We start from the raw sequence: 24,198 nt of genomic DNA, 5'->3' as shown, positions 1-24,198 counted from the left end.
GCATCACACAGTTTCTGCAGATTTGTCGGCTGCACATTTATGATGAGTATTTGAGTTTCATCACATCACAAAGGTGCTTTATTGGACTGAGATCTGGTGACTGTGGAGGTCATTTGAGTACAGTGAACTCGTTGTGCTCACGAAACCAAACTCAGGTAGGCTGAGGCATTCACACGATGCTCAATTGGTACTAATAGGCCCAAAGTGTGCTAAGAAAACATCCCCCACATTATTACACAACCACCAGCAGCAGCCTGAATCGTTAATATAAGACAGAATGTATCCATGCTTTCATGTTGTTGACACCAAATTCTGACCCGACCATCTGAATGTCGCAGCAGAAATCGAGACTCGTCAGACCAGGCAACATTTTTCCAATCTTCTATTGTCCAATTTTGGTGAGCCTGTGTGAATTGTAGCCTCAGTTTCCTGTTCTTAGCTGAAAGAAATGGCACCCGGTAAGGCCTTCTGCTGCTGTAGCCCATCTGCCTCAAGGTTGGATGTGTTGTGCATTCAGAGATGTTCTTCTTCATACCTCGATTGTAACGAGTGGTTATTTAAGTTACTGTTGCCTTTCTATTAGCTCGAACCAGTTTGGCCCGTCTTTTCCAACTTCTGGCATCAACAAGACCAGGGGTGGCCAACCCTGTTCCTGGAGAGCCACCTTCCTGCAGATTTTAGTTGCTATCCATATCAAACACACCTGAAACAATGAATTAGGACCTGAACACCATGTGATAATTACAGGCAGGTTTGTTTGATATGGGTTCCAACTGAAATCTGCAGGAAGATGGCTCTCCAGGAACAGGGTTGGCCACCCCTAAACAAGACATTTGCGGCCACAGAACTGCGCTCACTGGATATTTTCTCTTTTTCAGACCATTTTCTCTAAACCCTAGAGATGGTTGTGTGTGAAAATCCCAAAAGATCAGCAGTTTCTGAAATAATTAGACCAGCCTGTCTGGCCCCAACAACCATGCCACATTCAAAGTCACTTAAATAACCTTTCTTCCCCATTCTGATGCTCGGTTTGAACTGCAGCAGATCGTCTTGACCATGTCTACATGCCTAAATGCATTGAGTTGCTGCCATGTGATTGGCTGATTAGAAACTTGCGTTAACCAACAGTTGGACAGGTGTACCTAATAAAGTGGCCGCTGAGTGTATCTATGAAATGAAAGATGATGCATATTTATAAATGTTCCTCATATCCAGCGCTACTTTTTTAACTTAAGTGCACAGGGTTACAATAAATATATTGTTATTGTTTGCTGGTGTGGATGTAAACATAGTTATCATTATATATCTATATTATTATCGCTCTATAGCTTTAAACAGGCCTTTAAATACTGTATGTTAAAAACCAACAGACTCACTGGGAGCCCCCCAACCTATTCCTCCTGTTTTCCCTGCCTCCTTTCCATTTTTATCGGTTTTATCATAACATGTCTATACATATGCCAGAGGTGACAACCCGTTCAATTAAATGGCAGTGGCAAAATGGAAAGTGATGGATAGGCATTTGGGCCCCAGGGAGAAATGAGTGGGCTGTCGGCCTCCACAATCTATCCTTTGAAAAACACATCTGAGGTGGAGATAGCCAGTTCCTTCCCTGCAATGAAACAAACATCAAAAAAATTGGAGAATCTATCACTGCTGCAGAGCCAGATCCTGTCACGCTGCTGAAACCAGTTTTGTTACCAGACCCACTGACTGGTCCATCCATCAAGCGAGACAAGAAAATTTGAACTCTGACATTTGGAAGCCCCTGCACCGCTGCTTTGGCTTTGATAGAAATTACTGCAAGTGAAAATTTGTTTTTATCATGCCTGCCACCCTTGGTACAACATTTAGGGTTAGCCAAAACTCTTGACATTTAGCAAAAGGTCAGAGTTTGTTTCCCGTTAATAGTCATTTTTTAAAGCACGGACAGCAAGGAAATGCAGAATTTCATGTTTCAGTAATGGAGGATTATGGATTGTGTGATAAATCCTGCAAATATGCTCTGCCAAGTGCTTTTGCAAGAATTTTTTCTTGTCCTCCGTGTTGTTTACAGTGGATCAATCCAAGTAAATCAATAGTAAGGAAATAAATTAGCAAAAATGAAGAGTGTTCAGCAAACACCCCCTTCTGCTGTTGCTGTTATACAATGATAACAGTCAATTTTGTCTTTCTGACAATCTTTTCAATGCACCCAGGAAGTGTAAGGCCTAAAATGTAAGACTGAATGAATCTGAGATGAATAGCATTCCGATCTATATTTTGTAGACTGTAGACTATGACTGAAAAGAAATAGCTGGTGCAGAACATAGGGTTCAGGCCTGTAGCCAAGGGGGGTTCGGGCGGTTCGAAAGACCCACCCCTCACTGACAAAGGTCCAGAATTTGTCCTATACATGAGCTCATTTGTCCTACTTTGACTGCTATGCCATCATAAATTCTGAAAATAACCCATCGAAAAAGGCTTTAAGACCAAGCGGAATCCTCTGTTTGCTGTCGTGACTTTAGCTAATCAGATTTGACCAACGCAAGCAATTGTTTTTCATGAGCCAAAATACAATCTGAAATACGCAAAGTTATTTTTCGCTACTGACCTTCTGTACTGTTGTTGAAAACTGCTGTTGAAGTAACATTTATTCTAAATCTTGGTCCTCTTTCATGAAACATTAAACAGCCAATAAAAGGGTGCGAGGACCAAAAAGCCCAAATGAAAATAAATTTGCAAGCTAATTAGGCTATTGTTGTTATCCATGATTATAATTTTTATGTTTTTGTTTTGTTTTTTATTCAAATGGCCAAATTCTGACTGAGGACATGTGGATGCGCTGGCTAGTTTGTTTTTTGCAAATGACAGTAGGTTACAATTTTTAATTTACAGATTTCTGAACAGATTCCTATTTTTCTAACAATATATGATGCAATAAAATTTTATTTAAAAAATTATGAATTTCTTTATTCTAAATCTTTAGGAAATATTTTTGGTACATCAAAAAGTGTGGTTATAATGACCATCTAACAAACTAATCCAGCAAAAAATAGTGCTTAAAATATCCCAAAAATGCAGTATTTAAATCTCATATTTAAATTCTAGGTCCACTTTTGGAGAAGAAAAGAACCACCCCTTTCACCAGGCTGCATACGGGCCTGGGGTTGTAACATCTTCATCTTAACCAATTACAAATGAGCCACATGGAGTTAGCATAAACATACGTGAACATCCGCAGTACAATGCACTCAGACCTATGATCTTTTATGTTTAAAATGTCATTAACAATTGTTAAACTCTCAAAAAAAAGTGTTCCAAGTACCAAGTCTACATACAATGCAAAAGAAAATGTCTTTTAAAAGAAAGTTCTCCTTTAATTTGATTTGAAACATTAAAAACATGACTGACCTTACTCGCCAATGTACCTCTACTGGAACAACATGGTAGGCCTACCTACAATAAGGGGGAAATAATTACCACAAAAACATTAACTTGATTGTTTTAGCAATATTATTAAGTACAGGTTAATACTTGACACTACTATCGTAGGCTACTTGACATTAATTTACAGTTTGTGTCTAGTAAATTTCTAAAAAAAAAACTCAATATGTAGTAAATGGGACATATGCACAGCTAGTGTTTTTCGGCAATGATGAACTTCCAGTGAAAGCTTAATGTGACTATTTTCAATTTTATAAGGTATCCTTTTACAGCATCAATGTTGTAATGTAATTCAAATATAATCATTCTAACAGACTTAAGCATCCCTTAGGTTAATAAAGCGTAAAATAAGATGAAAGACGGATTAAAAGCAGGCGCCATCATTAGCAGCAGGCTAGCGCAGAAATTCTATTGAAAATACTGGGGTAATATTATTTCCAGACTTTAAAGACATGGCACAGAAACATATAATTTAATGCAGTGCTTGTTGTTTGGTCTGATACCCACTTCATATCGTATCTTAGTCAGGTAGTGAAGATCTTGTATGGGATGACAATTTAACAAATTTTGTATGGGATGATAATTAACCGGAAGCCCTGGGGCTGGCTGACTGAAATTAAAAGTCTGTGTGCATATACCCATTAGGGTCATATAAATAAATGAAACACACAAATAAAAACAGTTTAATAAAGACAAGTGTCTGAGTGACTGATTAACACTCTGGCAAATATATTGCACATGTGTATAAATAGGTTCTCCAAAACCCATTAAAAATCCAAGAAATCAAACATACATACGTTTTTTTTCTTCCCTTTCTTCAATTGGTGAAGTTTGTTCCTCGCCTCTGTCGCCACTGCTTACTTGGTTTGGGACTTCGCATCGTTGAATTTGCTCTTCAGTGTTTGGACTTTCAGCAGTGAAAATTAAACCACACTGAACTGAACTAAACAGAACTTCAACTCTGAAACCTGGACTGACACAGTTTCAACTTACTAGAACTTCTATGTTAAGCGGCTTTGACTCAATGTACATCGTTAAAGCGCAAAGAAATAAACATGAATTGAATTAGGATGCATTTTAAGGGGAGCGCGCGTGTGACGTCACGACTTGACGTGCGCGCACGCTTGCACCTGACTGACGCTGTAAACACGGAAGTAAAACAACCTGTTACATTCATATCATATTCAGTCATTCATCTTCACAAACCGACATGCGTGCCTCAATTATAGTCGTTATCGGACTTGTATGTTTATTAGTCCCAGCCGCGGCGCTAGACAACGGCCTGGCTTTAACTCCCACCATGGGCTGGCTGCACTGGGAGATTCATGTGCAACACAGACTGTGATGCGGATCCTCAAAACTGCATTAGGTGAGCTTGTTTGCATGTTCTCCCCGTGTTCGCGTGGGTTTCCTCCGTGTGCTGCGGGTGGGTTTCCCCCACAGTCCAAAGACATGTGATATACAGTAGGTGAATTGGGTAGGCTAAATTGTCCGTAGTGTATGTGTGTGTATAACGTTAGATGTTTCCCAGTGATTGGTTGTAGCTGGAAAGGGTATCTGCTGCGTAAAACATATGCTGGATGAGTTGGCGGTTCATTCCACTGTGGCGACATCAGATTAATAAAGGGACTAAGCCGAAAAGAAAATGAATGAATATGTCTGTGTAATGTAATGTAATGTCTGTAATGTGATTTAATGTCTGCAATACGCAACCCATCAGATTTTGCTAGCTACCAATGTCAATTTTAATGTGGAGTTGTGTGATATGAAGCTAACCTACCCCAATCCCAAACCCCAACCTCAGAACCATTCAAATATAGTGTTGGTAACATAATCTGATGGGTAGGATAATGCCAGGACACCTGTTCATACGCTGCAAATGCTTATCACAGGACACCATAAAAAAGCCCATGTACATTTTGTCTAAAGTGTATGGGTCACAAAGTGTCTGTAGCCTATTACAGGTTTATACGTGAGATTGAGGTAAAGTTGGTTTACGTTCCCACCTTAATTCAGCGACAACTTGACACACTCCCTATGTTGTTAACCATGGTATTTTGAATATTCTGTTTGAAATCACCAAGATATTTTCTAAAAATCTAATTATTAAGGACAATTTCAGAATGTGTAAATGTAAAACCAACTTTACCTCAATATAAGTTAATGGAGTGAACTGAAGTGTCCTATTATAATGATATTAATTAGTAATATTAGCTTTTTGGGCATGTGTGTTAGAGAAAAATATATAAAGTATAGCTACAAATAAAACAATCACCAGGTATGTAACATTTGTTCATGGATTTTTACAGTTTTAAAATAAATTTTATGAATGTATAAGAAAAGGGCCTTCAACTAACCACCAACTCCTGGAAAATAATTCAAATCATAATTGTTACTAGTTTATCTGAACTGTCAGAGTTGGTAGATTTAATTTATGTAGCTACTTGGAAAGCTACATTATATTCATTTTAATGTCTGTGGCCATGACAGCAGTGTTAGCTGATCATAGATATTTACATTAAATGTCGCTTGCGCTATCATCTATCGAAAGGAATTCATCAATATAGCAGCCATTTTAGTACAGGATAGCACTCCTTTGAAATTAATGTGGGACCAAAGTGCAGTGGAGGACATATACATATATATATAATCTGGAGTTTTCCCAGTGGTCAGTATGCAAATATTTTTTTTAAATTGCAGATTTATGATATTTTGGAACTGTAAACATGTCAGGCTAAAATAATTCTAAAGAATCCTTGACTTCTGCTGTCTTCATTTGTTTTAAAAACACAGATTTCTCTGTGAATATTTTTTTTTCTGTTGGAAATACTGTTGTCCTAAAAAAAAAAAAAAATGTAAATATAAAAAATCCTACTTATTAGGAACGGTATTACAGAAACTTTTGGCGGTTTTTAAAACCTTGAATTTTCCAAACCGTGGTATACCTTGAAAACGCTTATAGTCCCATGCCTAGTTAGCTGATATTAAGATGAAAACTCTACTTGTTCCAAGTCAGTGTGAGTTTATTTATCATGGTGAAGATATATTCAAGAATGTCGATAACCGTTGGTCCCTATTTACTTCCAAAGTGTTTTTGTTCTCTATCAGGAAAGCACATATTGGTTGCCAAAAATATGTTCTTTTGTAATAAAAAATAATAATAATAATAATAATAATTCCTTACATTTATATAGCGCTTTTCTGGGCACTCAAAGCGCTTTACACAATAGGGTGGGGGGGGGGTCTCTTCATCCACCACCAGTGTGCAGCATCCACCTGGATGACAAGACGGCAGCCGTTTTGCGCCAGGCCGCACACCACACACCAGCTGATTGGTGGAGAGGACACAGAGTGATGAAGCCAATTATGATATGGGGAAGGTTAGGAGGCCATGATGGACAAAGGCCAGTGGGCAGATTTGGCCAGGATTTGTATTTATTAAAAGCATAAAAAAAGCATTAAAAAAAGCAACTCAAACAAGGTTGGAACAGCTTCAAGTAAATAGTACTCTCAGTTTTTTCCTATGCAGTCTATCAATTTCCTATGCAGTCTATCAATACTTGTGTGGGGTTGCTTCTCATGCAAGGTAGTAGGCTCACTCACAATTTTGCCCAAAAACACAGCCATAAATAAAGAATGGTACCAAAACACCCTCCAACAGCAACTTCTTCCAACAATCCAACAACAGTTTGGTTAAGAACAATGCATTTTCCAGCATGATGGAGCCGTGATGGAGCACCGTGTCATAAGGCAAAAGTGATATCTAAGTGGCTCGGGACCAAAACGTTGAAATTTGGGGTCCATGGCCTGGAAACTCCCCAGATCTTAATCCCATTGAGAATTTGTGGTCAATCCTCAAGAGGCAGATGAACTATCAAAAACCCACTAATTCTGACAAACTCCAAGAACTGATTATGAAAGAATGGATTGCTATCAGTCAGGATTTGGCCCAGAAGTTGATTGAGAGCATGTCCAGTCGAATTGCAGAGATCCTGAAAAAGAAGGGCCAACACTGCAAATACTGACTCTTTCCATAAATGTCATGTAATTGTTGATAAAAGCCTTTGAAACATATGAATTGCTTGTAATTATATGTCAGTACATCATAAAAACAACTGAAACAAAGATCTAAAAGCAGTTTAGCAGCAAACTTTGTGAAAACTAATATTTGTGTCATTCTCAAAACTTTTGGCCACGACTGTAGTTGATATATTGTTAATTAGGGCGTCACAGTGGCACAGTGGGTAGCATGATCGCCTTACAGCAAGAAGGTCAATGGTTCGAGCCTCGGGTGGGTGGAGTTTGCATGTTCTCACCGTGTTCGTGTGGGTTTCCTCCGGGTGCTCTGGTTTCCCCCACAAGTCCAAAGACATGAGCTATAGGTGAATTGGGAGTGTATGGGTGTTTCCCAGTGATAGGTTGCAGCTGGAAGAGCATCTGCTGCGTAAAACATGTGCTGGAAAAGCTGGCGGTTAATTCCGCTGTGGCGACACCCTGATTAATAAAGGGACTAAGCTGAAAAGAAAATGAATGAATGAATATTGTTAATTCTAGTCACCAGAATATTAATGAAGTGCCGCCTTTTTTTAAATGCTTCTCATAAAAGTTGTATAGATATGAATCAAAAAGCTTGGTATTTGATGGAGTCACATTTCCAAGAGAACCAATTTATAGCAACACAATACTGATTTTTAACAGTATTCGCAGTTAGATAAGTTCTCAGATGTGTGTATAGGTTTACATTTTTTTATTTGTATGTTATGTTCTATTGCTGTATGCTTATATTTGTTTAATTATGATCCTGCGAGACCATAACATTTCATTCTACTGTATGTCCTCAAATGCAGGGCAATAAAACTAGACTTGATTATTTCATACATAAAATGTTAACGATAGAGAAAGTGGAGAGCCGTATACCTGGAAACTGCTGTCACATGAATGTCACACTGCTACTAAAGCATGTGATGTATGATTTCCTTATTATTTAAGCTCTTGCATCCTGCTCTTGGGGGCAAATGCCATTCCTGGGTACTTAAAATCTTTTTTAGAGCAGATGCAGATTTGAACATGCAGATGTTGGGCCATGATGTCCTCCTTCTAATGTCTTTGTGTGCTGGCAGAGAGGAGCTCTTCATGCAGATGGCAGATGTGATGGTGAAGGAGGGATGGAAGGATGCTGGATATGAGTTTGTGTGCATTGATGATTGCTGGCCTTCGCAACAAAGGGACTCACAGGGGCGCCTGCAGGCAGACCCCAAAAGGTTTCCCAGTGGCATCAAAAAACTGGCAGATTATGTGAGTATGAGGCTGGAAGAGGTTGCATGGGTCTGGAGCATATGTAGAATGGGAAAGGATGATCATGTCATCATTGACTTGCCCTCATCTCACTTAAACCTAACAATATTCAGTACAAAATACAGTATTTAATGTATTATCAAAACAAAGCTGTCAAGTTACTCTCAACCTATATAATGAATAAATGTTATGTAACCTGACCTATATAATAAATTAAATGTTATAAAATAAATTATCTAACAAATATTAGAGACTACTTAAATGTCACTTGAAGTGCTTTGAAATGTGCAGTTTTCTATTTGATGTTTGATGAAATCTCAACTGAAAAATTAAGAGAGGGTGGGATATGAATTAGCTCCTCCCCTTTAAAAGAACAGCCAATAGCATTTTGCATTTATCACAGCTCTGCCAGTGAGACTGATTTCAAATGAAAAGCAAATGAAAGCTTCTTGAGGGTGGCGGGGCATGTCAGATACTAGAGAGCATTTGATTGGTCAAGATTTAAAGAGAAACTGCTGACTTGACAAAAAATCGTTGATCCATTTAGGCAGAAATGACAAATTTCAAGCTTTGGATGTTTATATTTTCTAAATATGAATTTTGTCACTTTTTTGTAGCACACAAGCTAATAAACTTAAAACTAACAGACTGATCTTAATTTCATGGACCTTTAAAAATACTTGACTTTTTTATTTTTAAGTGTGGACTTTTTAGTCAAATGTTTTTAAAAATATGTATATTCCATTCACTGCAAAAAATGCTTTTCTCACTTAATTTTATGACTTGTTACAAGTAAAAAATGTCTTAAAATTCTTAAATCAAGAAGCATTTTCTTGACAGGCAAAACATATTGCCTTGTTTTAAGAAGTAATTTTATCAAGATGTCAGAGTTTTTCTTTTTTAACAAGTAAAATAATCTGCCAACGGGGTTAGCACAATATCCTCATAAGATTATTTTGCTTACCCCTATGGCAGATTATTTTGGTTGTTTTAAGGAAAAAACTCACTTCATTTTGGTATATTATTTCTTAAAACAAGACAGTATTTTTTCTTGTCTAGAAAATGCTTCTTGATTTAAGGATTTTTAGATATTTAGATTAGAAACCAGTCAAAAATTCTAAGTGAGAAGCATTTTTTCAGTGTAAACCACTGATAACATTTCTTACAAATTTCAAATAAAACATTGTCATTTAGAGCTTTTTTGACAACTGGTCAGAATAAAAAAAAAAAATCATTGTTTTTAATTGACTGATATCCCACCAAATATCGGTTCTGTTAAATATTGTAAAACATTAATATTGTGTAATAATTTTTATAAACATGTTTATTATTAGTGTTATTTAATGCAAATAACTTGGATTAAATGCCATAAGTAGTTTACAGATTAAGATTATTTTATCAAATATCAATCAAATCAAATAACTCCAATTTTCAAGTGGTCTTCTCATTTTTTCCTTAAATATTAATTTCAGCAATTGTAGTAATAATGTAATTACTATAAATTAATATATCAGATATGTATTAAATCATTAATTTTCATTCAGCTTAGTTTTTATTTCAGAAGTCATCGTGTCACCGTGCTGCCTGTAGATATGAGTCACTTTATATAATAATAATAACATTAATAATTTTTGTGTGTTCATTGGCAGGAAACAAACATAACTACTATAGATAAAAGTCAGTTTTATCCCTTGAAGTGTCTTCATGTCCACATAAATGTAAACTGAAAGGACAATTATTAAAATTCCATTAGGTAATTACAATAAAAAAATGTTTCAAAATGATTTTTAAAAAATATTTTTACTCCACGTAAAAAGCAAAAGGCCGTAACTTTATCAATCTAAAGCTTAAAGTCAGGTACACATCCCCCCCTAGTGTTGTTTTGCTGATATCACAATCAAAGTAATTCTGACTTGAATGTTATCATTTGTAAGCTGAAGTAATATTAAAGTGTTGTCTTCTCAGGTCCATTCTAAAGGACTGAAGCTGGGAATATATGCAGATGTGGGCACAAAAACTTGCGCAGGTTACCCTGGGAGTTTGGGCTATTATGACATCGATGCAAAAACCTTTGCGGACTGGGGTGTGGATCTGTTAAAATTTGACGGGTGTTTCATGCCTGACTGGCATCAGCTGGGAGAAGGTGAGTGGATATTCAAGTCTCATCAACATTTTTAAAAAGGTACCACCAGGAAGAATCTGAAATTATTTTTCAAAAATTGAACTGAAAAATCATATTTAACTTTGAATATATTTTTGTGTGAATTTAATTTATTTCTATCCTATATATTTGTCCATGTAATATTTTACTGTAATACGAATTTGTTTTATCATGTAATATTTTATGTATATCCATTTTGCCATGAAATGGCCCTAAGTTGCTGATGTGGCAATAAATAATGAACAAATAAATATTCAAGTCTCATTTGCTTGTATCTGCATCTGCTTGGATATTCAAGTCTCATCTGTATCCTAATAGATTTTGGAGTTTTACTAAGAAATGGCTTTGTTGTGTTACACTTTTTTCCAGGTTATATAAATATGTCAAGTGCACTAAACCAGACTGGCAGAAGTATTGTTTACTCTTGTGAATGGCCGTTATATGAGTGGCAGCACCAACAGGTGAGATGCTTGAAAATGTTTTAATTAAAGATGCAGTAAGTTACTGTATTTTCACAACACTTTGTTCACCCCTAAAAAAGTTATGTAATAATTTCCTCACCCTTTACTTATCCCAAACCTCATTTTTTCTGTCAAACAAAAAATTGATTTTGAAGAAAGCTAAAAAAACTATTAACTTTTAGGGTTTCTTTTTTTATTCCATGCATGGAAGGAAACGGTTTGCAATTTTTCTCAAAATATCTTCTTTAGTGTTCAACAAAAGAAAGAAAGTCAAATCGGTTTGGAGCCACCTGAGGGAGAGTAAACAATGAGTACATTTATTTTTGGGTGAACTATCCCTTAAAACGGAAAGTTCACCCAAAAATTTAAATCATTCAATTTAATTTACCCCTAAGTTGTTCCAAACCTGAATGCATTACTTCATTCTTTCACAATGCAGATAAAATATATTTATAGGATGTTGATAAGTTTTGGTTCCCATTGACTTCCTTTTTTGTTTGTTCATACAATAGTAGTCATTGTGAACTGAAACTATTTGTGTACAAACAATCTTCAAGGTATGTTCTTTTAGGTTCAGTTTTAGGACTTATGAACTCACTCAAGGAGATATTTAGCAAAGTGTTACAAGGATTTTTAAAAAACATTTTTATCATGTATTCACGTTAAAAATGTATTTAATTTATGTATTATTTTAATTGTATATTTATTAATGATTTTTGCTATGAAAATAATCTCTGCTCACATGGTATTAAATAAAATGTATATACTGTATGTATATATATATATATATATATATATATATATATATATAAATATATATATATATATATAAATATATATATATATATATATATATATATATATATATATATATATATATATATATATGTATATATATATATATATATATATATATATATATATATATATATATATATATATATATATATATATATATATATATATATATATAGACATGAGGGTAGAAATGACATGATACTTTTGAGTATACTTATTGTACATTAAAAAAAAAGAAGATTAGGTGTAATTACATTCAAGTTTAAACTTTTAGTGAGTACACCTACACTAAACTTTTTAGACAAGAAACTAAAGGCTTTATGAGCTTCACAATGCACATTTTTAGTACAAAATAATAATTGGCCCAGGGCAGTGGTTCCCAACCTTTTTTTGCCCGAGACCCCTTTTCCCCCGGAAAATATTGCAAGGCCCCCCTCCACATTTAATGATATTATCGCTCATATCAGTTTGCAGTCGGTATGACAAAAAAAATGGTGTTTACAAACAAACTGTATGTTTATAACTATATCTAGATATGCACAAATAATAGCCTGATGTAAAGCAAAACATCAGTAGGCCATTTGTGCTGGGTATCGGGGAGTCATCTGCAAATGTCTTATTAATTTGGACAACCTCATGCATTCGTTAACAAGAACCTCGTCAGGTTATATCAGGTAACTGTCTTGGGATTTCCTGCATTTTGTGTTTCCAGTACTGCTAGTGTTGGGAGCAAATTTGTCAATTTTTTGGTCAGCCAGGGGATAAAATTAACAAAGGCAAGATGATTGTTTTCCTAATTGCTAAACTTTTTTTCTAATATGTCAGAACTTACTGAGGCCCCCTTGTGGGCCGATGTTCTGACGATCTGTGCCACCTTCTCAGAATGTGCCACCAGTAGCTTAATCTGTCACATTTCATCTGAAAAAAAACAGAGTTTGCACAACTTGTCAGCTTCAAATGTCTATCAGAATGAACTACAATATTAAATAGGGATGTAAAAACCGGAGTAGCACATTTTGTCAGCTTAAATATTTATTGAAATAAACCACTACTCTATTGAACAATGAAGACATAGATAAAAGGCATAGCAGCTTCAAATGTCTATCAGAGTAAACTACTGCCTTAATTTTTTTCTGTCAGTTTTATATTTAATTTGTTTATTAGAGTGGTAGTTCAAGGCGAGGCAGTAGCACAGTAGATAGTGCTGTCGCCTCACAGCAAGAAGGTCGTTGGTTCGAACCTCAGCTCAGTTGGCGTTTCTGTGTGGAGATTGCATGTTCTCCCTGCCTTCGTGTGGGTTTCCTCCAGGTGCTCCGGTTTCCCCCACAGTCCAAAGACACATGGTACAGGTGAATTGGGTAGGCTAAATTGTCCGTAGTCTATGAGTGTGTGTGTGAATGTGTGTGTGGATGTTTCCCAGAGATGGGTTTCGGCTGGAAGGGCATCCGCTGCGTAAAAACTTGCTGGATAAGTTGTGGCGACCACGGATTAATAAAGGGACTAAGCCAACAAGAAAATTAATTAATGAATGAGAGTGGTAGTTCATTCTGATTGACATTTGAAGCTGACAAAATGTGCTACCCCTGTTTTTACACCCTTCTTTATGGAGGTCGTTCTTTCTGATAGATATTTGAAGCTGACAAGATGTGCTATTCCTGTTTTTTCAGAGAAAATATGACAGATTAGGCTACCGGTTGCACATTCTGAGGAGGTAGCACAGATCGTCAGAACACCGGGACTCCCCTGGGAACCGCTGACCCAGGGTATATACGGAGTACAAAAATGTATCAAAAATATGGTTTGTAAAGTTATCTTTAAAGTTATTTGAGTCAAAACAAAACCTTCGCATATAGCAACTCCCATATATTTTGGAACTTGGAAAACCTTTTTATTTTTGTAATTAAAAAAAAAACCTAAATGAAAATATACAATTTTTACAATCCGATAGAAAAATACTTTTAGCAGCTATTACCCCATATAGAGTATATCCCCCATCCCCCCACCCCTTTATATGCACAACAGGAAACACAGAATTACTGTAGTTTAGACCAAGCCATTAGATAAATTACATTAAATTGGACATTCGTAGTTTCAGATGAGGGTTAAGTGTCCAAGATTGCTTAGACATCGCATATATAGACTTTCCATACCATCAGAATGTCCAGTTTAGCATGGTTGATCCGTGCTGATGACAGTTCCAGAGACAGGATTTCCAATAGTGAATGCAACCAGTGCTTAATAGAGCGATCATGAAGGGGTTTCCACCTCTGTACCAACATTTTCTTTGTAGCAGTTGAAGCAACTAACCAAAATGTACAAACTTGGGACACCTGTCAACAAACCATAGCAGCATTTAAAAGTATATTAAGAATGTCAATTTCATTGATTCATTCATTCATTCATTCTTTCTTTCATTCATTCATTCATTTTCTTTTCGGCTTAGTCCCTTTTTTAATCAGGGGTTGCCACAGCGGAATGAACTGCCAACTTATTAAGCATATGTTTTACACAGAAAATGTCCTTCCAGCTGCAACCCATCACTGGGAAACACCCAAACACTCATATTTACACACATTTGTGCTACCCACTGCACCACCATGACACCCTTAAAGGATTTATGTTATGGTTTATTTACAATATAGTTCACTATGTTAAGTTTCCTCTCCATATTAGGTTTTTCTAAATAAAATACCAGTTCTTTTGTTTCAAATGTTGGTTTACTGTGTCTTCTCTCTCTCTCTTGCATTTCAGCCTGACTATGAGGCAATTCGCAAGACCTGTAACCACTGGCGTAATTATGGAGATGTGTATGACCAGTGGACCAGTGTGAAGAGCATCCTGGACTGGACAGCAGAAAAGCAGAAGATCGTCGTCCCAGTGGCAGGACCAGGAGGATGGAATGACCCTGACATGGTATAAAGCGTCTCGTCTGATGGTGTTCCTATCAAATCACAATCACCATTTTCAGCCTTCAATCATAGCACATGTGTGGTCGTGGTTTCTCCAGCTGATCATTGGAAACTTCGGCTTGAGTCGCGATCAGCAGCAGACTCAGATGGCATTGTGGGCAATCATGGCGGCTCCGCTTCTAATGTCTAACGACCTGCGAGACATCTGTCCCAAAGCCAAAGAACTACTGCAGAACAAGCAGATCATCGCCATCAACCAGGACCCTCTGGGCAAACAGGGCTATCGGATATTGAAGGTAAAGTACATTGTATCAACCCAAATTACAACCTTTTATCAACGCTTACATTTTAAACAAGTGGCAAAAGGAATGGGATGCATTAGACAATAATAGATTACATGAAATCCAACCTGAAATCTCACACAGAATTTTAAGACATTTTAAGAATCGATTTGATTAAGTAGTTTTTACCAGATGTCGTATTGGGCATACGAGAATAACACATGGCTTTTTGCTCCAAGGTGAAAACCTTACTCAGTGTTTGTGCTGCAAAACTCCTCTTACTATAAAACACATTTTACTGGACTGTCCTGCTTTTAATGATTTCAGAAGACTTTTTTATGAAATGAACTCTTTTAAGGACATTTTTTACAAAGTGAAACCAGAAAATATTTTAGAATTTTTATCATGTATTAACACAAAAAATCTGATTTAATTTATGTTTTTTTTTGTTTGTTTGTTTTTTTTAAATTGTATATTTATTGTTGAAAGATTCCTGCCATGAAAATAGCCTTGGTTGCTGACATGGCATTAAATAAAAAATACATTACATTAGCAAATTACAATCTTAAAGGGACAGTTCACCCAAAATGGAAAATTCTGTCATTATTTGCTCACCCTGCACTTGATCAAAACTTGTTTGAGTTTCTTTCTTCTGTTGAAGAAAACAAAAGAAGATATTTTGAAAAATGTCAGAAACCTTTAACCATTGACTTCTATAGTGTTTTTTTCATACCTAGGAAATCAATGGTTACTGGTTGCTAAAATTCATCAAGTAAAAGTCATATAGGTAATTGCAAACACTTAAGTGTGAGGAAATGATAAGTAAATTTTCATCTCTTTAGCTAGGTTTGCCCTTATCCAATATCAAATAATATCAGTCAATCAAGGAATGTTATCGGCTGTTTAAAAAAATATATTTACTGTATTGCAAATATGCACATCATATATTTCTGCACAGCATCATGAGCTGCACAGCATCACAGCTGATGTGATCCACTCTCAGTTCCCCAATGTTTATTTTCGGCTCATTTCTTTTAGTAAATATCATCATAAATGTTACCTAAGCAACCTCTAGGTGGGAACGCCCACTCGCCATCCAGGGTGAAGGGCAGCTACAAAGTCATTTATGTTAATGAAGCTTTACAGACACTTTCCTTTTCATTTTAAAGGTGCAGTAGGTGATCTTCCACAATGCTAACTGGTTAGCATAACTCTCTGTACTACAATTCCTTCCCTGCTGTCCAGAGCCACGCCTCCTGAAACACGAGCGCGCGCACTTTAAAGATGACAGAAGAACCCTGTCTCATGTGTTGAGCTATGGCGACTACTGCTTGTTCTGCAGCATGCAGGAATTACATGTATTACTAAGTCATACTTGCATGCTGTTTCAGACCAAATATTCAGAGTAGCATGGTCAGGCCCGGATTGGCTAATCGGGAGGACCGGGAGAATTCCCGGTGGGCCGGTCGGTTTTTTGGCCGCGAGGGCCGGTGTCCCTAGCTCCAGAATCTGTTGCTCTCAGCAGTCACACTTTTTAAATTTATTTATTTACTTGACCAAAGCCTTTTTGTTCATTATTTTATCGCAACTCTTCTTTTTATCTATTTTAATGATAATAAAACTTAAATGTGTCTCCACTACATTCACAGCTGTTGTGGTCCAGTGGTTAGCACGTTCGGTTAAGACTCCGCGGACCCGGGTTTGATCCTCGTTAGAGTAATTTATTGTTTTCATTTTTATTGTTAAGATATATAATACTGTTAGGGTTGTTGAACATTTGAAGTTCTGAAGCAGCTGTTTTCTCAAAAAAAAAGACGTGATAGTGTAATTAGCAACTGAATTGGAAATGAGCTTATTTTAATATAGTCAGTCGTGAACCGAGGTGGGCCGGTCTGAGGCTTGAAACTCCAGGGCTGAAAAGGAGTCCCACTCCGGCCCTGAGCATGGTAAACAATATAGGGAGCGCTTCACAGGGTGTCATTGTTCAAAAATGGACCAATGTGAATATAAAACCAAGTTCACCTCAGTAAAGCAGGCTAGGCGAAATAGCGCTATTTACTGATGTTTTGATGTTAAACTAAATACAAATCTACAATGCTGTAAAAGGTCCCTTATGAAACTGACTGCAGTAGCTGAACAACACTTCTGTGCATATATGACCCATTTGTAACAACAACAACATCTACATAAGCTTTGCGTGAAGCTAAAATAGTCTTAACAGATCATTCATTTTCTTTTCGGCTTAGTCCCTTTATTAATCTGGGGGCGCCACAGCGGAATGAACCACCAACTTATCCAGCACATGTTTTATGCAGCGGATGCCCTTCCGCCCGCAACCCATTTCTGGGAAACATCCACACACACTCATTCACACTCATACCCTACGGACAATTTAGCCTACCCAATTCACCTGTACTGCATGTCTTTGGACTGTGGGGAAAACCAGAGCACCCAGAGGAAACTCATGCGGAAACGCCAACTGATCCAGCCGAGGCTCGAACCAGCGATCTTCTTCAGGGCTCGAAATTGCGACCATTTTGGTCGCATATGCGCCCGAAAATTAATCGATGCGACCTCATAATATATTTGGGCGCATTAGTGCGACCTGTTTTGATTTTTTTTTAAACGTGCTGAATCGCTCTTCCCTGCCGCTATATTGGTTCATATTAGCTGTCAATCACTCAAGGCTTTCCACTGTTAGATGACAGGGAGGGAGCTTTTATGTCCACGGGAAATGCAAACGGCTAAAGTGTGAAAACTTAAAGCACACAGGTTTGCAAAGTGCAAACCCCACCTAAAGTTGAGGCGCAGATGAGAGCGATCATGACACGTCACGTGGTGAATATTGATCCGCCAGCTGAGATCAATCGAGTACGCGCTTCTTGGAGAAGGCGCCCGAATCTCCATGCGTTGCATTCACTGGGTGTTCAGTGCAAATGTCCGCTAAAAGTCAAATGTAATACTGTATCATCGCCAAAGAAGCTCGCCTTTACCAAGTTTACACTGAAACTGCGTCTCATAACAAACAGCGGTATTGCGCCGGTGCTTAACCTGCTCATAAATTGGGTCGGCTGACTCGCCTGCTTTTCCACAAACACAGAAAAATGAAAATCAGCTCAGACGGAACATTTAAATTGACACAAACTGAAACCAAATCTTTTAAAGAGTAATAGAAGTGAGACTTTACTTACTTTCTTTTGCCTATTCTTTCTTGAGGTGTATATATATATATTTTTTTTTTTATTAAGTTACTGATGACTGTTTTGCAGCTTTCAGCCTTGAATTTAATATTTTATTATAATCTTTTGTTTGTTTTGCAGCAGAAATATTATTTATTAAACTGACATGCATATATATGCTGTTTAGCAGTACAAAATAAATATTTCTTACTGCAATGCTTCATTTTTGTTTGATGCAAACTATACATTTATTTTTCATAAAGTAACAGACTTTTTATAGCAGATAACTTGCATTCAAACACATTCAAGGCAGCATGATGATGAGAAATGTAATTCATTGTTACTATTATTGTCATTTTCATCATCATTAATATTCTAGAACTATTAGACACACATTTTGGAATTATTGCACACAAATATCAATGTAATCTCAGCATTAGTTATAGTTGTTTCTGGTTTTTGTTAGTCCTAATTGATGTTGTTTTAAAATACAATAAGTCCCTTAAAATACAATTTGCAGCGGTGCTCAGTCATTTTCGGTGGGTGCTCCTAAATTTTTTCTGGTGCTCCTAAATTTTTGAAGTTGGGAGCACCGGTGCTACCAAGTAAAAAAGTTAATTTCGAGCCCTGTTCTTGCTTTGAGGCGACTACCTACTGCACGACTGCATCACCTTAAAACAGAACATTACCTGTCTAAAAAAATCCTTCAGCCATGGTGTCATCCTTCCTCCAGTGTGCAAAAGTAACTCCAATATTAATTCAGGTTTTTAAAAAGTTTTGATTCAGCATTTGCTTTTACCTCTCGTGCTCTTTCACTCTCTATCTAATGAACGCGCAGCGCGTGTACACACAAAGGGTGAGCCTACATATAAACAAGTGCGCAGTAGCTCAAATCTGAATTTGCTTACAGACAGTTTGAGCTTCTTATCGGAATTATGGGAGATGAATGAAAATACATATTAACACATTTAGATTATTTACTTAAATCAGTACTATTAGAAATTTGGAATGTAAAGAGACTTTTAACCAGCACAACAAAAAATGTTTCTGAAGACAATCACATACTGCACCTTTCATTTTTGTGATTATTTTGGCCGTGTTAATCCAAACAGTGTAAGTTTTGGCAAAAGTATGTATTTTTATCTCTATTTTTATAGTTCATTGTCATTTCCTTTTATAAATCTGTTTAACACTACATGGGTACAACAGAAATTTTCCTTTCAAGACGTTTAGGTCCAAAATGGTGCCATTGAAACCCATTTATGCAAGAAGCCGTTCATTTTTTGTTTATAGTGTGCCATTTTGAAGATGAACCCTTAATCAGAAAATTAAATAAATAAAACGTACATTTGAAATGGAATAATAGTGCATTAAAATAAATGTTGTTTCTGACCTTTGCCTTCTCTAAGACTGTAATAACTAGGGGTGTCAAAATTAATTGTTTCTTCGGTGCACCGCGATGCAGACGCGGACAATTCGGTATCGATTCAGTAATAACCATAACCGGTTATTATGTAGTGACGTCATTTATCTCCTATGCGCTCTGTCGCGAGGGAGGTGAGCGCCGTTATTTACAACACTCAGCCAACTCAGTGCCGGCCCGTGGCATAGGCACCATAGGCAAATGCTTAGGGCGCTGTATATCCAGTGGGGCGCCAGAAATGAGCGCGCTTCAGTTGGTTTTGTTTTCGATTTTCCTGACACACTTTCAGTTATAGACGGCAATAACTCAAAAAACGCTTACCCTAAAAAGATCTAAAGTGTGTTTCCTACAGAAAGACAAAGCTGGTTATGTTTCACAGTTGTCTTTCTTTTTTTCGCTCGACATTACGTGCACTGCTCCGTTTAAGCCCTCGCAGTCTGCGTTTACTTTAGCCGGCAGAGCTCGGGCTGAGAGGAGCTCTCTGTAAGGGACCGTCGGAAAAGTGCTTATTTTTTTTTGTTTTTTTTTTTCGTTTTTCTGCTCCGCTCAGCGCGAGCTCTCCCTGTTGCAAGGGCTTAAGTTTGTTTGTTTGTGTGTGTGCGTGTGTGTGTTTGTTTGTTTGATGCTGTCTATGTTTGTGAATGTGTTTGAATGAGAGACAGTGTGTTGCTGTGTGTCTGTGTGTTTATACAGACAGCATTTTATAGCCTCCCTCCTAAAATATAACACTATATATGGAAAGCATCGTCAATGCACCGTGATGCACCAAGATATCGAATTGAACCGAACCGAACCGTGAGACCAGTATAGGTTCACACCTCTAGTAATAACCCAAAGGGTTTTTGTAATAACTCTGTAATATCTACTGATGCTTTAGTACATGGATAGATGTTAGATGTTTTTCATTATAGTAGATGTCAATTCATTCATTAAAACAGCAACAATGGCATTATATAACACCAGCACAATCTGTCATCTTAAAGAGTTATAATGTGTATATATTAATTTAATAGAAAGTTTGATATACATTTTGACCTCTGTGTAGCTTAGACAAACCTGGCACACTGTGGTTCAAAATAAGCTGAAATTAATGTAAACAGATGGATTCATCAAAAGCACATATAATCGATTAAGAACAACAAGCTTGCCTTTAAAAGTGTATCAGTTACTCCTGAAAATCACTTTCATGTCAAGTAAACCTTTATAGACAGACCTGTTGTGAACTGTTGAGTTTGTTGATCAATTCTATATGCTTTTGTTTTTGAATCTGTCTACCACTTCTGAGATTTGTTTTACAATCCCCTCACAGGCTGACAGTTTTGAGCTGTGGGAAAGGCCCTTGTCAGGCAACAGGCTGGCCGTGGCAGTGATGAACAGACAGGAGATTGGAGGTCCGCGCAGATTTACTATTTCAGTGGCAATAATGCCTAGCTGGAAGCTTTGTAACCCGAAATGCAACGTAACCCAGATCCTGCCCACTTACAAGGAAATGGGCGTCCAAAATCTCTTGTCAGAGGTGGTGGTCCAAGTCAACCCTACAGGCACAACACTACTCACCGTCAACCCACTGTGAACTAGAGCCAAGACAAAGAAATGGGACTAATACTGTTGAATTACATGACTTGAAGTCTTTCTTTTTGAATACTGCTTTTGAATCTATTTGAATTTTTTAAGTGAACTTAGAGCAATCAAAAGATTACAATTGTAGCTGTGGATCATTTTATTAAACAAAAAACACTGACAAAGCACTTTAACTCTGGGAAATGCACTGTATGCTTTGCAGATCTATATTAACCAATGTTTCGTTTACTGAAGATTCTGCTTATAGTAATGTATATATCATCACATTTCAACACATCATCACATTAATTCATGATCTGCTCTGCTTTCCACTGCCAAAATGTCTTTTTATTTTAACAGGCATGAAGGAAAGCTCAGGGATTTTACAAATCATGTGAAAGCTCAGGTCTTGTTCACACAATAATGTGATGCACCTGATATTAAATAAAAAATAAGCATTTCTGTGAGTTTCATTGGTACTTTTCAAATAAAGTGTTGTCAAAGCATCCTTTTTGGCACCATTTAAAGAAATATTCAATGAAAAGTTCTTAAAAGAGCAAATTTTAAGATACAAATAATCACTTTTTCTGCTATAAAGATATTTTAGGGCAATTCCTATCCCATTCATTCATTTTTTTTCAGCTTAGTCCCTTTATTCATCAGGGGTCGCCACAGCTGAATGAACCGCCAACTTATCTGGCATTTTTTGCAGAGTGGATGGCCTTCCAGCTGGGAAACATCCATACACACTAATTCACAAACAATCACTACGGCCGATTTAATTTATTCAGTCCACTTATAGTGCATGTCTTTGGACTGTTGGGGAAACCGGAGCACTCGAAGAACAAAAAAAAAATCTTTTTACATATGTATATATATTTATAAGTTTTCAATTCAAAGTGCTTTTACAGTGCAGATTGTGTCAAATCAGCTACACATAAAAGATCATAGTAAATTGAAACAGTGTAGTTCAGTTTTCAGTTTAAGTTCAGTTCAGTTTAGCTAATTTCATTGTGAGGTAATTCAGTCCAAACACTGAAGAGCAAATCCATTGATGCACAGCTCTACAGATCCTGAACCATGCAAGCCGGTGGCGCCAGCGGCAAGGAAAAAACTTCACCAATTGGCAAAGTAAAGAAAAAACAAACCTCGAGAGAAACCAGGCTCAGATGGGCACGACCATTTCTCTGCTGGCCAAACGTCTTGTGTAGAGCTGCAGTTAAGGCGCCGGAGGCTGGAAGCTGGACCTCAGCGAAGACTCGCCAGTCCCTGGAGCGTCACAGGAATCAGTATCATGCTCTCCACTCCTCAATGACCACCTCAGCAGCTGCTCACGATACGGCCTGGTCCAGGATATGGAAACCTTGGGATCATCTCGCCGCTGGTCTTGGATCGAAAAAGTCAGAATTAATAGCCCCCTTTGATTTATTTTCCTCTTTTTTTCTTTTTTTCAATATTTCCTAAATGATGTTTAACAGAGCAAGGACTTTTTCACAGTATGTCTGATAATATTTCTCCTTCTGGAGAAAATCTTATTTTTTTTGTTTATTCTATATTAAAAGCAGTTTTTATTTTAAACATTTTAGGGTCAATTTTGTTTATATGATTTATTCACAACACAGTTTGTAAAGTAATATTTTCTGTCTTTTAGTAGAGATATTATATAAGAGATTTGCTTTGTTTACCAATTGAATCTATGTGGATTTGAATTGTAAATATTAAACAAAAGTATATAAAGTAATAAATAAACATTTCATATATTAGGTTTTTAGTTATGATACTCCTACAATCAATCCGCATAAATCCACAGATATTTTTTTTTTTTTACAAAATTCTCCGCAAGAAATAGCAAAAAACGTCTGCAAATCTGTCTGGCCCTATTAATAGCTAATAATCGTTAATGCATCATACATAAACATAATTATGCTCATACTTTAGTTAAAAAAAAACTACATTAAATCTAATATTGACATTTTAATGGCATTGAAATGTTGTTAGCAAAATGCCCGAAAAATATTTTCTTATAATATAAAAAAACAAATAAAAGAAGAAATATAACTAATAAATAAATGCATAATTTTTTTTATATAGAGAAATGATTACATTATGAAATAGCACCACCGTGTGTTTTGAAGGCACATGCTTTTTTTTTTTCTTTTTGCAAAATGGGTCAGTAGGTTCATTCTTGACCACACATGAATAGTAATTTCCCCATATGATTAAAAAAAAACTACTTCCAGAACTTTAGCTAAATGATTGCTTTATTTACATATGTTGGCCTAAATGTTTGCTATGAGTGCAAAACTCAAGTGTCTAATAAAAACAAGCCTTCACATTTCATTAAATGATTTTTTATCAGTATTACCACAGATCACACCCAATTCATATACAATATCTATTTTATTAATATATTAAATGAATAAATAGTGCTATATGCGAGTTGCAAAACTAGTAGTTAGTTTTACCTAAAAAGTAAAGCAAGCTTTGGTTAGACAGAATCTGCCAGTATTAGGTCACTTCCATGCAGCATGTGTGAGTATCAGCATTTTGTGTGAAACTGTTAACACTTACAGCAGCCCTGCATGCGCGACGGTATGAAAATGAGCAGGAAGCAAAAGGGGAACTGAGTAACTAAAGGCCTGCGGTTGGGTGGAGTTTGGTCCACTGTCGATCACATTCACCGTCCACCTTGATATCCTGCATTC

General features: G+C 36.7%; 1 protein-coding gene and 2 long non-coding RNA genes across 3 annotated transcripts in view; 1 reads left to right on the top strand and 2 right to left on the bottom strand.

The window, feature by feature from the left end:
• Positions 1-4,528, bottom strand: part of LOC147834015 (uncharacterized) — a 262,202-nt gene extending 257,674 nt beyond the window's left edge. Inside the window, exons 1-2 of the long non-coding RNA XR_015507945.1 lie at positions 4,224-4,528; positions 3,394-3,438 (exon numbers count right to left, since the gene is read on the bottom strand). This is a non-coding gene — a long non-coding RNA (uncharacterized LOC147834015). The remainder of the gene's footprint in view (positions 1-3,393; positions 3,439-4,223) is intronic.
• Positions 4,529-4,564: 36 nt separating this feature from the next.
• On the top strand, positions 4,565-21,674 carry gla (galactosidase, alpha). Its single transcript, NM_001006103.2, is given in 8 exon segments — positions 4,565-4,747; positions 4,749-4,795; positions 8,547-8,721; positions 10,687-10,864; positions 11,252-11,343; positions 14,893-15,054; positions 15,149-15,346; positions 21,243-21,674. Coding segments are annotated over 8 exon segments (1,227 nt in total). The 5' UTR covers positions 4,565-4,636; the 3' UTR covers positions 21,507-21,674.
• On the bottom strand, positions 6,840-10,754 carry LOC147834014 (uncharacterized). Its single transcript, XR_015508096.1, has 2 exons — positions 7,743-10,754; positions 6,840-7,418 (listed from the first exon to the last, which is right to left on the bottom strand). It is a non-coding gene; the product is annotated as an uncharacterized LOC147834014 (long non-coding RNA).
• Positions 21,675-24,198: the final 2,524 nt, after the last annotated feature.

This window comes from Danio rerio, chromosome 14 (genome assembly GCF_052040795.2).
Source record: "Danio rerio strain M-AB ecotype USA chromosome 14, GRCz13ab, whole genome shotgun sequence".
In the NCBI taxonomy this organism is placed as follows: Eukaryota; Metazoa; Chordata; class Actinopteri; order Cypriniformes; family Danionidae; genus Danio; species Danio rerio.
The sequence above is the reverse complement of the archived record's forward strand: the minus strand, read 5'-3'. Positions and strand labels throughout refer to the sequence as shown.